The sequence below is a fragment of the Erithacus rubecula genome (assembly GCF_903797595.1).
Source record: "Erithacus rubecula genome assembly, chromosome: 4".
Lineage (NCBI taxonomy): Eukaryota > Metazoa > Chordata > Aves > Passeriformes > Muscicapidae > Erithacus > Erithacus rubecula.
The window spans coordinates 4,639,861-4,652,805 of NC_136686.1; the positions used below are offsets into that span (position 1 = coordinate 4,639,861).

Below are 12,945 nucleotides of genomic sequence, written 5' to 3' on the forward strand. Positions count from 1 at the left end.
CTGCAAAACAATCTTAACTTTTATTTAGATAGAATGGCCTTCCCTGTGGTTTTTGAGCAGGCATATTTAGAAAGCCATAGGAAAAGAGAAGAATGAAAGTGCTATTTTTTGGGTGTTAGTATTTGGCTTAGTGTTATTGCACTAGTAACAGCTAACTTTGTAGTTTTTGGAAGAGGGGTATATTGAAACAGCTAGTGCTTGTCACTGCAGCACACAGCTTTGGAATGGAAAAGGTCTGTTCTCTGTTTGGTTATTTTTCAAATAAGAATCCTTATGACTGGTTTTGAGTAGTGCTACTGTCCTAAAAGCTTATCTGGATTAACCCTCTGTTAGTTTTGGATCTGGACTGATCAGACACGGTTCTACCCTGTGTCATAGACACATATGTAGTTTGGTGGGTCATGCTGGTAGCTGATATCCACCATCCAAAAGTTGTCCTGACTGCCAGACAAAGTTGTCACCTCCTAAAGCCCCCCCTTCTTCTGGGAGCATTTTCCTGTGGAGCATTTTTGCCGTGTCCAAGTCTGCACGTGTTAGTACCACGTTTGGGAGCCAAATGACACAGTGGCAGGGTGGCTGCAAGAGCCAGCCCCTCTGCTTGGATTAGGCAGGCATCACTGCACAAGGCCTGGCAATTATCTGGCTGTCAATGGATTCATTAGTGCAAGTCCTCAGCTCTGCATGGGGTTACCTCTCTTGGTCCTGGAGCAGTCTGAAAATGTTTTCATGCAGCAGCTGAGATGTCATAATAGGTTAGAGGCACTATCATTATAAGAAGATTTTTTGTTTTAGGCGTGCTGGGGTGGGCAGGGGAAGAAGTTGTTCTGAGCACAATCTGCTCCTTACAGCAAACTAAAATATTCACTATTTCCCAGGGCCAGCAATTATGTGTCCATTTTGCTCAGAAGTCCTCCCTTGGTTAATTAACTTTGTAGCTAGAAAGTTAGTCTTTCATTCACGCTATCTACAAGGCTGGGCTCTTCTTCATTGGGAATTTTACATGTTGACCACTTCTGTAAACACAGCTTTTAATCTGTTATACATGACTAGACACTGTGTTCACAACTGGAAACAGAAGCCATTAGCACAAAGTATAGATAATTAATACTGTTAATTTTTTTCTATTAAGCTTCAGGTTTCATGGAAATGAAGAACCACAGAGATTTCATCAGAGAAGATACAAAAAAGCATTTTGCAAATGCATCAACATTTTAGGACCATGGGTTTCGTGCAAATCAAAGAATTAGGAGCAAAACATGTGTCTCCAAGGTAAGTCATTTTATCGAATCTAAATTTAAAATCTTGTTAAAGAACAGTTCTTACACAAAAGCTAGGAGTTTCTGAGTCTGTCACATTTCAGGAAAAAAGCAACTACCTCTTCTAATTACCTGATTTTTCTAATTGTATGACTTAGGCTTCCTTTCTTAATGAGATAAAGATGCAATCTTGCATTTATGCAAGCCAAAAATGTTCCATTGTATAACACAAGATTACAGGGAACTAGCAGGAACTGAGGCATCAAGAGGCAGTTGCAGGCAGAGGAGGAGAGGTCAAGGCTGAACATGAAGAAGGAAGTGTTTGAAGGCACCTGTTGAAAGAAATGGAGGAAGACTGCTACAGTGGCAAAACAGATAAGTTGTATGGTTGAGGGAAAAATGAGAATGTAAGACAAATCAGAGGTAGCCATGCCACTTGAACATTTAAGAACAGGAATTTTAAAATGTGTCACACAAGAGTAAGCTTTTAGCAAAAGTCATTGATGAAATCAGAACTTGTTCTGAGACCCTTTGGGTTTGGTTTAACCTTTTAGTATGTATCATCACCTCTCTGTTAGAAGGGGTTTGATCTGTGAAAGCACTCTTTCATGTGTGAAACCACTTATTCCCTGGCATGTTTGCCACCTCTGTAGCAAACAGCAGGGATGAATTGAGGCAATACTAGAGCTCAATCACTGCAGTTTGACTCCTCACACAAGCTCTTGCCCAAGAGCCAAGTTGGTTTGCTGCCTGCTAAAAGCTGATGCACACTGCTGCACCTCCTTAAAGGAATCTGGGCACCAAATATCAAGAAATCCTGCCTTTATCCACTCTTGGCAACTGGATCTTGCCAGTAACAGACTTAGTTAAGGAATAAAATCTGAGCAATTGATCAATGAGGGCATCATTCAACACCAGGATGACAGCCACTGAAGGAAAGGCATGCCATCTGCAGTCTGTGCAAGCAAAATTGTTTCAGTGTGATTTAGTTCTTCAAGCACAAAACTAACTGAGTCACGATTCCCTGAGCAATCTGGCTGCAGATATTGGGTTTCAGGATAAACATTGCTCAGTGTAAAGGCTAGGCTAAGAGTTTACTAACAGGCAGGCAAGGAGACCTCCAGGACAAGTAGCAGATCAGGCACAGTTGTCTCTCTGGGCTGCAGTAATGTATCTCCTTCCCTTCACCCCTGACTCAGGTGTACAAATCTCCACTTGGGTGTATCATTTTAGGATATCCTCAGAGACAGAGGGAACATGAGGCTACCCTCTGAAACATCTCAGAAATCCCAACTCTGAGAGACCTCATGTTGCTACGTGTCAGCCAGCTGTGGCTCTGCTGCTCCAAAGAGCACCCTGAAGACAAGAAGAGCTAGAACTGCATGAGGTAATACTGCTTAAAAAGGAAAGAGCTTGAGAAAGCCAGTGGTGGTTACCAAAAGGGATTGTGAAGGGACACAAAGTCTTTTGGAAATGCTGGTTAAGAGATATAGCCCAAAGACTTTAAAAATTTGTTTCAAGAATTTTATTTACTTATTAAGTTCAAGGCATAAATAGGAGGCTTTGTAACCAAATATCCCAGCTGACTCTTCCAGCTCTGTTCAAATTGGGTTCCTAATATTTCACCTCTGAAAAAATAATTCCCTGGCCTACATCTGTGGAAATTTCATGTAGGTTCATAAAGATCACTTCAGTAGAGAACTAACTTTGTACTTGCTGAGTTCAAACATATATTCATGTGTAATCATTTACATTAAAAGGACTGAGGTATATTCTTTTCATTTCTTTTTTTTTTTTTTTTTTTTTTAATAGAATGTCATGGCAAATAAGATAAAGCTGCAAGAACACTTGGATGTTAGAACAGTTCCTGCTCTTGTCACTGCCTCTCTCATCTCAAGAAAAAAAATCCAGAAGCCAAGTTTACCTTAGGAGGAAGACAGTTGTCTGAGTCAGAAGAAATTTACAGGTAAGAAATCAAGAAGTGGAAGCCTTTAAGCACAAAAGTGTCTGCAGAGATCTCCCTGGAATGCTCAATACATGATTTATTTTGTAGCTTTGGGTCAGGCCAGGTGACTTTCTTTTAGAAGTCACCTGAAATCATTGCTTGTTTCAGAAGCCAGTGGTGACTTTCCAGGAGGAAAACACGGGGGATTAAGTTGTGTGTAATTCCTCCCTTACTGCAGCTCAGAGATCCAGATCCCATCATGGGGACAAATCACTTATAACCTATTTTGACTTAACACCAGGCTATGGCAGCTCCAAAATCAGGCAGCCTGCAGCAGGGGTGCAGCCAGCACCATTAAGAGCAATTGAAAAAGTTTGAGCATGCACATCCTTGCGAGGAACTTTTTGGCATAAATGATCCTATGAGAGCACTAGAAGCTGTTAGACCTGTACAATGAAAAATAATTCTGCTCAGCTTCTAGCTTGGGTGTAAAAAGTAATTCAGGGTGCCAAAACAGTGTTTTTACTTATCCAAACCAGATTTTTTTTAACTTGGTCACTCAGACTGGATCTGGAAGCCCTGGATGAACTTTTCCTCTCCCTGATTCAAACCAGCAATTTCTTCTTAAACAAAACCCAGACTGTCTGGGCACTCACAAGGGTTACTTTGTGGTAGTTAAAGATTTGGGGAAATGGGTCTCTCTTCCTCCTGGCTGGATGCCATACCAAGTTCTTCAGCATCCAGCACTGTGGGGCTGGTGGGCAGTGTGCTTTCCCATGGGGAGGGTGCTCCTCCTGCTCCAGCCTGTGCATGTTTCTTCTTGCCTCTCTCTAGCTATCACCTACCCCACAATCATGTTATTTCTCTGAGCTGTCTGATATGAATTTAATCCCCAGAGGCTGAGAGGAGGACTGAATCTGGTTTCCCACCGCCCATGTGGATTCCCTTACCAGCAGGCTATTCAGGGAAAGGCAACTGCTACCTCCAAGTGCTTTAATAATTCTTTGATTCCTCAGCTTGTACTGCCAGTGCCCAAAATGAAATGCTTTGCCATTTGTTTTGCCTGAAACTATTCCACAAAACTGCTTCCAATTTATGAATGGATTTGGATTTACCTCAGAACCTCATTTTTAGCTAAGTTGCAACTTGCCAACAGCCCTCACCCAGTGCTATTCTTGAGCACTTTGCCCAATCTTATGTTTCAGAGGCAGCGCCTGTGTACAGTGCGGTTGCTACAACCTTCTGTCCAAGCCCTGTCCTCCCTCAGTCAAAACAGGAAGGCAGGAGAGGAGCTGTGGCCAAGGCCCCTTGACCTTCCAGGGAAACAGCAAGTATTTATGTGGAGACACTGGACTGATGATCTTAGCTGTGTTGACAGGGATGAGTTATAAAGTGAAGCAAGCGTAAGTGCAGTTTTAACGAGGCATAGGATTTCCAGGATTTAGGAGTGTTTTTAGCACCTTTCCCCTCTAAGACTGCTCGTCCCCACACTTCATCTGCTTCCAGATGGGTACCAGTACCACTCCATGGGTTGTGCTGGGAGGTGGTGGGAGCCTGCCATGGACTGGTCTAGTTCTGCTGTAGCACAGGGCAATGCCAGGGGCTCATCCAGGAGCCTGTCCTCCTTTACCACCCTCTCCTGTGGGGCTGCCCTCTCCCTCCTCCGACCCCCCCCCAATTTATTTAATACCCTGGAGAATTGGGTCAACGGCTTGGGGGCCCTCAGGGAGGGGGAGCTGGACACGGTGCATCTGCTGGAGCCTTGGCAGAGCCGCTCCTGCACTCGCAGGGCTTTGCCAGGAGGATCCACAGAGCCAAACAGAGGTAGAACTGGCCTCAAATTTTAAACCTGTCTGGAGTGCACTGGTAGTCCTGATTCACAGTTCCACTGTGGTTGCCACCCGAACCCATGAGGAGAAGGAATATTTGGGGAAGGGAAGAGAGAACAGGGGAAGGAATCGGTGACTGAGATTTCCACTTTTTCACCTGAGTCCGTCCTTGGTAGGATAAACAGCCTAATTTTTTATGTAGGCAAGAATCTAATGCAAATCATACATGTCCTTCCTTGCATGAAGAAGAATGCAAAACCAACTTCAACACACTGAAATCTGCCTGCAAAAGAAAATTAAGCTTAATAGTTATTCAAGTATTGCATTCCTTTATTTTAAAATAAGGACAGGAAACACCAATTGAATCTCTAAAAATTTTTCTGTGCATCTCTTGATAAATAACCCAAGTTTATGGCTAATTCTTTTCTATGACCCAGTGAAGACTCCTTTCTTCCTGTTAGCAGATGGTCTTATAGGCAATGGATTCACTGTACTTTCTTGCTGTGGTAGGAGAGTAAATGAAAAGAAACACCCAATGTTGTACTTTTTACCTCAAAGAATTAGCAGAATTGTCATCCCAATCAGTCAGAAGAAAATCTCTTTTATATCTAGGGCAAAAGAACATTCAATTAAAATGAGTCTGATTATCAAACAGACTTTTTCTACAGTGGTCCAGCTCTGCTCCTGTTGAGTGATATTCTACTTTGAGTCAGTAAACTTGTACAGGGGACTTTCTGTCAATAGATGTATTTTTTGTTGAGTATTTCACAACCAGAGAAGTATGACTTATCTCCCAAAGTAGTCTTTGGGAGAACAATTAAGTGATTTAAGATGAGCAAGGCGAGCTGCTGACACATTTCAGTTCTAAAGGCACTGCTGTTCAGTTTATGCAGACAAAGCCTGAAACGTGAAAGCTGGCCTCCTGCCTTTGTTTTCTTCTAACTGACTGCAGGAGAAGCAGATTTCCCTGCTCCATGGCTAACTAGATCTGCCTGGTTGGCTTAACCAGCGAGCACATTCCTGCACTTCAGGAAGAACACTCCGGGCTCATTACGAGCTACTGGGCTCCAGCCTGACACTGAGAAAACAGATTTGTTTTGGACAAGCTGCTCTGACATGGAGGTGCCAGCGTGAATAATCTTGGGAAGGAAAAAAAATCAAAACAACAAACTAGCATAAAATCAAAAACCTGCCTCCAAGAACAAGATGAATAATCTGACAAATGAATGGCTGTGTATTTTTTTTTATCAAAGCACAAAATAACTAGAAGTTGCAGGGATCTGACTCATGATCAGAAATAGAGTGCTGGGGCTGGCTTGAGCCGTCGCTACCACCAGCTGCCTGCCCCCACCGCTGGAGAATGGGTGGCTCAAATGCTGCTTCTTAAGCAATTCAGCCACAAAAGGCTACAGCTAAGCTTTTTGAGGGAAACGTGTCAGTGCTAGTTTATAACCTCACTCCTTAAGATAAAACTTGAAACGGTCCTGCATTGCCACAAAGCCTCTCAGCTGTTGGGGCAGGAGGAAAAGGACAGACACCTCGCCAGGCATCCCGGTGGAAGTTGCAGCAGGCGCAAGTCAGCACTCGGCACAGCAGCTTGTCCCAGCCAGGCAGCACTCCAAGCCACAGGGAGGAGTTGACAGAAGCCCCCACCGCCCTTATCAGCAAAGGAGCCTTTTTGAAACGGGCAAGTTTTAAGCCATGACCTATTTAAACATCCTGACCCATCACCGACCAGCAACACAAATCTGCAACAAATCCCACAGCACGCCGCTGCCGCTGCGTCTCCCCAGCTGCTCTCTGTGACAAGTTCTTCGACTCAAATAGCAGCCCTAATCCTAGCGTAAAGCTCCAGCCCAGCTCCGCCAGATAAACACACATTGTTTCACCTGGTCTGCTGCGAAAATGAGACTGTGGCGAGTGCCTTATCTCTGCTATTTTCTCTACCTCTTCTCAGCTCCTCCTCCCACCCGTAACTTCCTAACGTGTTTATCATGTAGAAAGAGAAAGCTCGGAAAATCGAACTCCTACAAAGGCAGGGGGAAGGAGCATGGGTGGTTGGATATATGCACCCATCCCCACTGAGGGTACAGTTACACAGCGGCTTCAATTGCTCTAAATCGGAGTTGCCGTAGCAATGCCTGCCCTGCCTGCATTATCCTGTCTTCCTCACCTTCTGTTAGCAGAAAACAAAGGACGTATATGCGAAAAGCAAAAAGCCACTACCTGGGGCTGATTCGGCTGAAAACCAGCCCTACCTAAAAAAAAATTAATTTTGGCTCATTAAGCGCCGTGCAAAGGCTCTCCGTACACCTCGAACCACGGGAGGGCAAAGGAAGAAAGCATCAGGGGTTTGCAGGACGGGGGGAGAAGAAGTAGATGTGTTGCTCTGTTGGTTTTGGGACAGCTGAATTCCTGCAGAATGAATTAGCAGGGTAATGGCAGTGCCGAGAAGCACCGTACGGGGAATCTCATCCAGCTCCCCTCTCAGCTCCGTCAGGTTACTTTGCCTCTCCGGGTATCCTGCCTGATGCCACAGTATTGGGCCACGGCTATTCCGGGCGGGAAGTGCAGCAAGGTAGGAGCTCTCGTGCTGGCAGCTGCATTTTTCTTAACTTAAAACCAGGGCACAAATTGCAACTTGAGGGCTGGGGGCATGATGTACACGTCTGGAAAAAGATGCTTCAAGTTCGCACAGGGCTATTTTGACACTGAATTATGCAGTATTCTGCTTTGCTATATCAAAAGTCCTGTTAGAGATCTTAATTTTGTTTCACTAACCATTATTCAAAGAGTGCCCTAGCTGAAGATATCTCCTGAAAGTTTAGTGGTGTGGGAGACAATGCCCAGGCTCTGAAGTAATGAATTCCTATTGATTCTCCCCATCTGAATCAGTATCATTAATCAGTGAGATCTGCACGTCTTGGGGATGTCTTACACTCTTTCTGCATCACTCATGCACTGCCTCCAGGAGTATTTGTTGAAGATTAGACACCGTTATTGAAGCACCATGGTACATTTAGTGGTTGGAAAATGGCTTTAATCAAGAGTCCTCTTTAAAAGGTACTTTTAAATACCTTGTGATATGTGGAGTCATACACACACATTGCATCGCAACTATTACACAAGAGGGGTTCTGGCCACGATGCCTCTTTTCCAACTCTTCAAACAAACAAAAAAGAGAACTGGTGAAAGATCAGGCAGTTTAGGAGAGCTTTAAAAGGCAGTGGCTACTGAATTGGCTTTGCGCTCCCAGGTCGCAGAGGGAGGAAGCATCAGGTGTGCTTCCCCAGCCTCCACGGGGGCAGCCGACCGGCACGGTCAGACGGGATGCCTGCCCGGCGCAAACCCGAAGGATGCAGAATATTTGAGAGTGGTTTGGCCGCTGGCAGTCAGCTGTGGGAGCCGCAGGAATCAGGATGCAGGAATTTGAGTCTTTGTTTCAGGAACATTACTTGGAAAGTATCGGGGGCAGCCGCCAGACGGTCCGAAATCCCTCATTTTATCTACACTGGGGGCAAGGCAGGGGAGCCGACGGCATCGTCCCTCCTGCTCTGGTGAGGCGAGGGCTCCCGGCCGCCTTGCCAGAGGTGTCCCATCCCTTCCCGACCCGGGCATCGCACCCGGGCACCGTCCCGACTCCCGGTGCCCCGCGACCCTGCCCGTGCGCCCAGCGGTGCAGCACACCGCAAGCTGGCAGGGATTTTTTTCTTATTTCTTCCCACCTTTCCTCATCTGCCCGCACTGCTCATGGTAGAACCGGGTCTTTAACTTTGCAGGGGGAAAGGAGCAAAGAGAGAAGTAGCCGGGACGAGAGGAAAGGAGGAGGGTAGCCGCGGCTCGGGGGGCTGCAGGGAGGGTGGCCGGCACCTGCCCCCGCCAGCGGAGCGGGACATCCCGGCGCCTCCGGACTTACTTTCTGGGGGTCGGCGTAGGTGCCCAGCCCCAAGAGCGGGATGCTGTTGCCGTCGCTGAGCGGAACGCGGTGGCTCTCGGCGGTGAGGTTCATCGTGCCGGCAGGTAGACCCGGGGCTGACTCCGCAGGGGGCGGGAGCCGCCGCTTCGCAGCCAACCGCGGGCACCGGCACCCACCGACGGCTGGACGGAGCGGACCGGCGCTGGCTCTGGGGGGGGACCCAGGGACGAACTGCCCTCTCCCGCCGCCGGGGAGCGCCTTTTTGGGGGGCTGAGCCACGTGTGCCCACGGCTGCCCTGCACCGCGCCCCGCCGCGCACCGCCCCGGCCCCGCCCCGGCCCCGCGGCCGCCGGCTCCCCGCGCACCGCCCCGCGCGGCGCCGCGACCCCCGCGAACCCGGGGAAGCGCCGCTCCTGCCACCCCAAGGCACCTTGGAGCGGCGTGGGACACTGCTGCAGGGCGCCGGCTACCGTGGTTTGGGCTGTCAGGTCTTGGAAATTTCCCCACGGAGGTGTGAAATAGTTTGCACCTCTCCTTTGCACTTACTCTACTGCTCTTTGCACTAGTGTAGAGCAAGGAGTGAAGGAAGGAAATCCCAGACTGGTGAGTAGTTTCTCTGCCTCAGCGTGAGTTCTAAATTACAGTCGATGGGCTCAAGTTCCTCACGGTCTGGTTCTGCTCCACAGTGGAAAAAAATTATGTATTTCCTAATGTGATAACCCAGAAGGAGATAATATCCTTTGTGAAATTCATCATACAGCTCTTGCTGTCTTTTCTGGTCCTCATAAAACACTCGGGGCCATGCGTTTGCACCACTTTGCAGATGTACCTGTCCTGAGCTGCCTCCTTTGTGACATCTATGCTAAATTCTCCCCATTTCATCTGGAAGTGCATGGTCTTTAATGTCTTCCTAGATCAACTTGAAATTAAGCCCTCAAGGAACATTATTCCTTAGTCAGAACAATAGTCTTTGCCTGTCAGATTATTTTATCTCCTGGAATACCCCCCTTGGCTTTCTGTGCATAGTAATAGTTCAACAGGTTATGCAATTTCAAGAGGGGTTAATGGATCCATCATGATAAGTTATCTCTGCGGTTCTTGAAATCAACAGGTGTGTACTAGTATACATTTGGGTAAAGGGTTAGTTGCTGCTAGGGCTGGGAACTTACCTGGAGAGCACCCTACCACAAGACCCTTTTAGTGTTACTGGTTAGATACCTGCAAGAGTCTCTGAGTAAAATGAAAGAAGTGCCACTTCCACATTTAGGAATGTTCCAAAAAGTTCAGGACAAAGTTCAAGCCAACTAGATCCCAACCCAAAAATTTCTAGATAGTTAGGATGTCATGCAGGGCAAAGGTGCTGTGGTAAAATGCTCCTTGGAAAGAGGGCTGAGTGTGGCTGAGGTTTTGTGAGAGCCTGTGCTTTACCTGGACAACACACTGCAAAGAGCTGCCTGTAGGGGTGGCTGGGCTCCATCTCAAAGCAGGGAAGCTGAGGCAAACTGCTGTCTGGCTGTAATTACTGTGGGCAGGCTCATCCTGCTAGACCCTGTCTGTGTGCTGCTGTGAGCTGTGGGTACCTGCAGGAGGAAGGAAAACCACAGTCCACCTCCATGCCCCCCTGTTGCTCCCATCTAACTGATTTCCACTTTCTTGCTACAGAAGCAGTTCCCACCTTCTCTGTCTGTGCCAAGCACTCTCCATAGGAGGACAGGTCGATGCCAGCTGTATGTCTAAACTATAGCCATCATTCTATTGCATTTCCAACAGAGGAGAAAACACATGGAGAGATGGAAATGGGGTGAGCAAAGAGTCTGATGTGGCAGAGGACAGTCGGAGACCTCCTTATTTCCAATCCCATACTAGCATTCCGTGAAGAGGCTCTGCTGCCCAGCGGCTGATTCCTATCCCTTAACTTCTATGCTCCAAGTCCACTCCACAGCCGTAATTCCTCTCAATCCAGCATCTTTTGGGGAGTTTCAAGGCACAGTTTTGGCTCATTTGCTTTGGGCTCAGAGCACATCCAGTTTACTCATGTGCCCTGGCAAGAGAGCAACGGAGCTGCGCGTGATCCCGAGCTGAGCAGAGCGCGGCCGTGTCTGTGGAGCCTGTCCTGGGAGAAGAGCAAGAAGAGCCTCTCTGGCAGCAGTACATGAGTCTGATACGTGATAGCCTTCAACAACAACTGTGGAGGAAGGATTGATGGACTTGTCATAATTCACAGAACGGGGAGCTTGGGCAGAAGGACTTGTGCTTCTAGGAACAGGCAGGAAAAGTGGTCCATCATCCACGAGGCAAGCCAGCCACACCAGGCACTGCTGCCCTGCCACAGGCATGAGCCCCCAGCACTCATCAGGGTAAGAGGCAAAAATCATCTCACTTCCAGCTTCACTGCTAGACTGGTCCTTACAAAACAAGCCAGTGTGCTTGCCTGAGAAACTGGAAAGAGGCAGAGGGTTCTACAATCCTTCCCTCCATTCCTGCACCTTTACTGACTGCAAGTAATGTGAACACCTCTTACACGTGAGACTTTTAAAGTCCCACAGCTCCTCTAGCACCTTACCCTATGGTTCCACTGCCTTTGCAGATTTTATATTAAACCTCATAAAACAGATAGGGAAATGTGTTTTTTCCCCTTTACATCCAAGTTACTAACTTAAAACTTATTTCATAGAAGCTAGAAATACTAGCAGGTTTTCAGTTGATAATGAATATCCTTTAAAGAACAAAGGAAGCTGATTAATGGAGCCTGGAGCCTGTCATGTATAATTCTTGTTAGCAATAATTTCTGTTAGCTGTTCAGGGAAGCACAGTTCTCAATTTCAGAGCTTAAATGACTTAACCAGACTTGTTATGAGGGCACAGTATCTAGCAACTCTGACTGCAAAACAATGCAAGTTTCTAGAGGCAAAGCATTGGCTGCTGCTCGTTGTCGATCAGTAACAATTCAGGAGCTTTTATAAAAGGCAGATGTGATCTGAGTTCTTTCTCTAGGAAACAAAAGCAGTGAAGTTTCAGCCTGGCCTGACTAGCAAGTAATGAGTGCTGCCATCCTATCAACACAAGTTTCCCTTTTCCAGTGAAGCTCTTAAATCACACAAAAACACCTTCAGAAGCAACTAAGGTAGGTTTGTGATTCATATCTTGATAGTGCAGGGTTTTAGAATTGCATTAGTCATCTCAGACCTAAGTAAAGAGCAGGGATTTCAAAAGCAGCATCTTATATGTGTTCTGTTCCCCACCCCCTGAACCTCCACACAAATAAAGTAGATTTAAAAAAAATAAAAAGAAAAATTAGATCTAAGTTTTTTTGCAGGAAAAGTGGGTCAGACATTTGAGGATTCTTGCTGTTAAAAACTTGCTGAAATCTCAGGTAAAGTAAGTACTTAACGGCCTCCTTACCTGGGCAAAACTGGTCAGGGATCTTTTAAAGTAAAGAGGTCACCTTTTTACTCATTTTATCTCAAATTGCTAAGTACCCTGGGAACAGGAGAAAACGTGTGAGGCCTTTAAATATAGAATACCCAGTTCTTGGAAGGAAGGAGAAAGAGTCATTGATTGAGAAGGACTGGCCTTGTCATCATTTAGATTTCATGTTTCCTTGGACATTCATAGGTTGCCTCCCCCTTCCCTCCCCTTTTTTTTTTTTTTTTTGTACAAGAGGACACGTTAAAAATAGTATTCACCTAAATATTCTTGATCTAGTTGTGTTTACATATTGTAGGTTAGTTCAGTGAGATTCTAGAGGTAGGTGACCTTTAGTGCCTAAAAATTAGCTTTTTTTTAAAAAAGGAAAATTGAAATATTTTTATAATACTTGTATTTGTTAGATAAAAAGTGCGTGTTGCTACAGTTTCCATTTTCTCTATGAGTCGTGCTCCACTCTGTGTAATTATCTGCTAGAATGCATACTCTGCATGTGTTTTTAGTTAAAATTTCTTAAAACATGGTCTTAAAGTCTGCATATTTTCAGCCTAGTCCTTTAATAACTCACATAAA

General features: G+C 46.1%; 1 protein-coding gene and 1 long non-coding RNA gene across 3 annotated transcripts in view; one reads left to right on the plus strand and one right to left on the minus strand.

Moving 5' to 3' along the window:
• Window positions 1–9,258, minus strand: part of AKR1D1 (aldo-keto reductase family 1 member D1) — a 34,439-nt gene extending 25,181 nt beyond the window's left edge. Inside the window, exon 1 of the mRNA XM_079304254.1 lies at window positions 8,947–9,258. Coding sequence (XP_079160380.1) covers window positions 8,947–9,039 — 93 coding nt within the window. The 5' untranslated portion in view covers window positions 9,040–9,258. The remainder of the gene's footprint in view (window positions 1–8,946) is intronic.
• LOC306801323 overlaps window positions 1–12,945 on the plus strand; it is a 46,882-nt gene that overhangs the window by 19,946 nt on the left and 13,991 nt on the right. The window contains exon 1 of one of the 2 annotated variants that reach the window (XR_013774058.1): window positions 11,711–12,070. The exons of the other annotated variant lie outside the window; for it this stretch is intronic. This is a non-coding gene — a long non-coding RNA (uncharacterized lncRNA). Of the gene's footprint in view, window positions 1–11,710; window positions 12,071–12,945 lie in introns of those variants that run through there. 2 annotated transcript variants of the gene reach the window in all.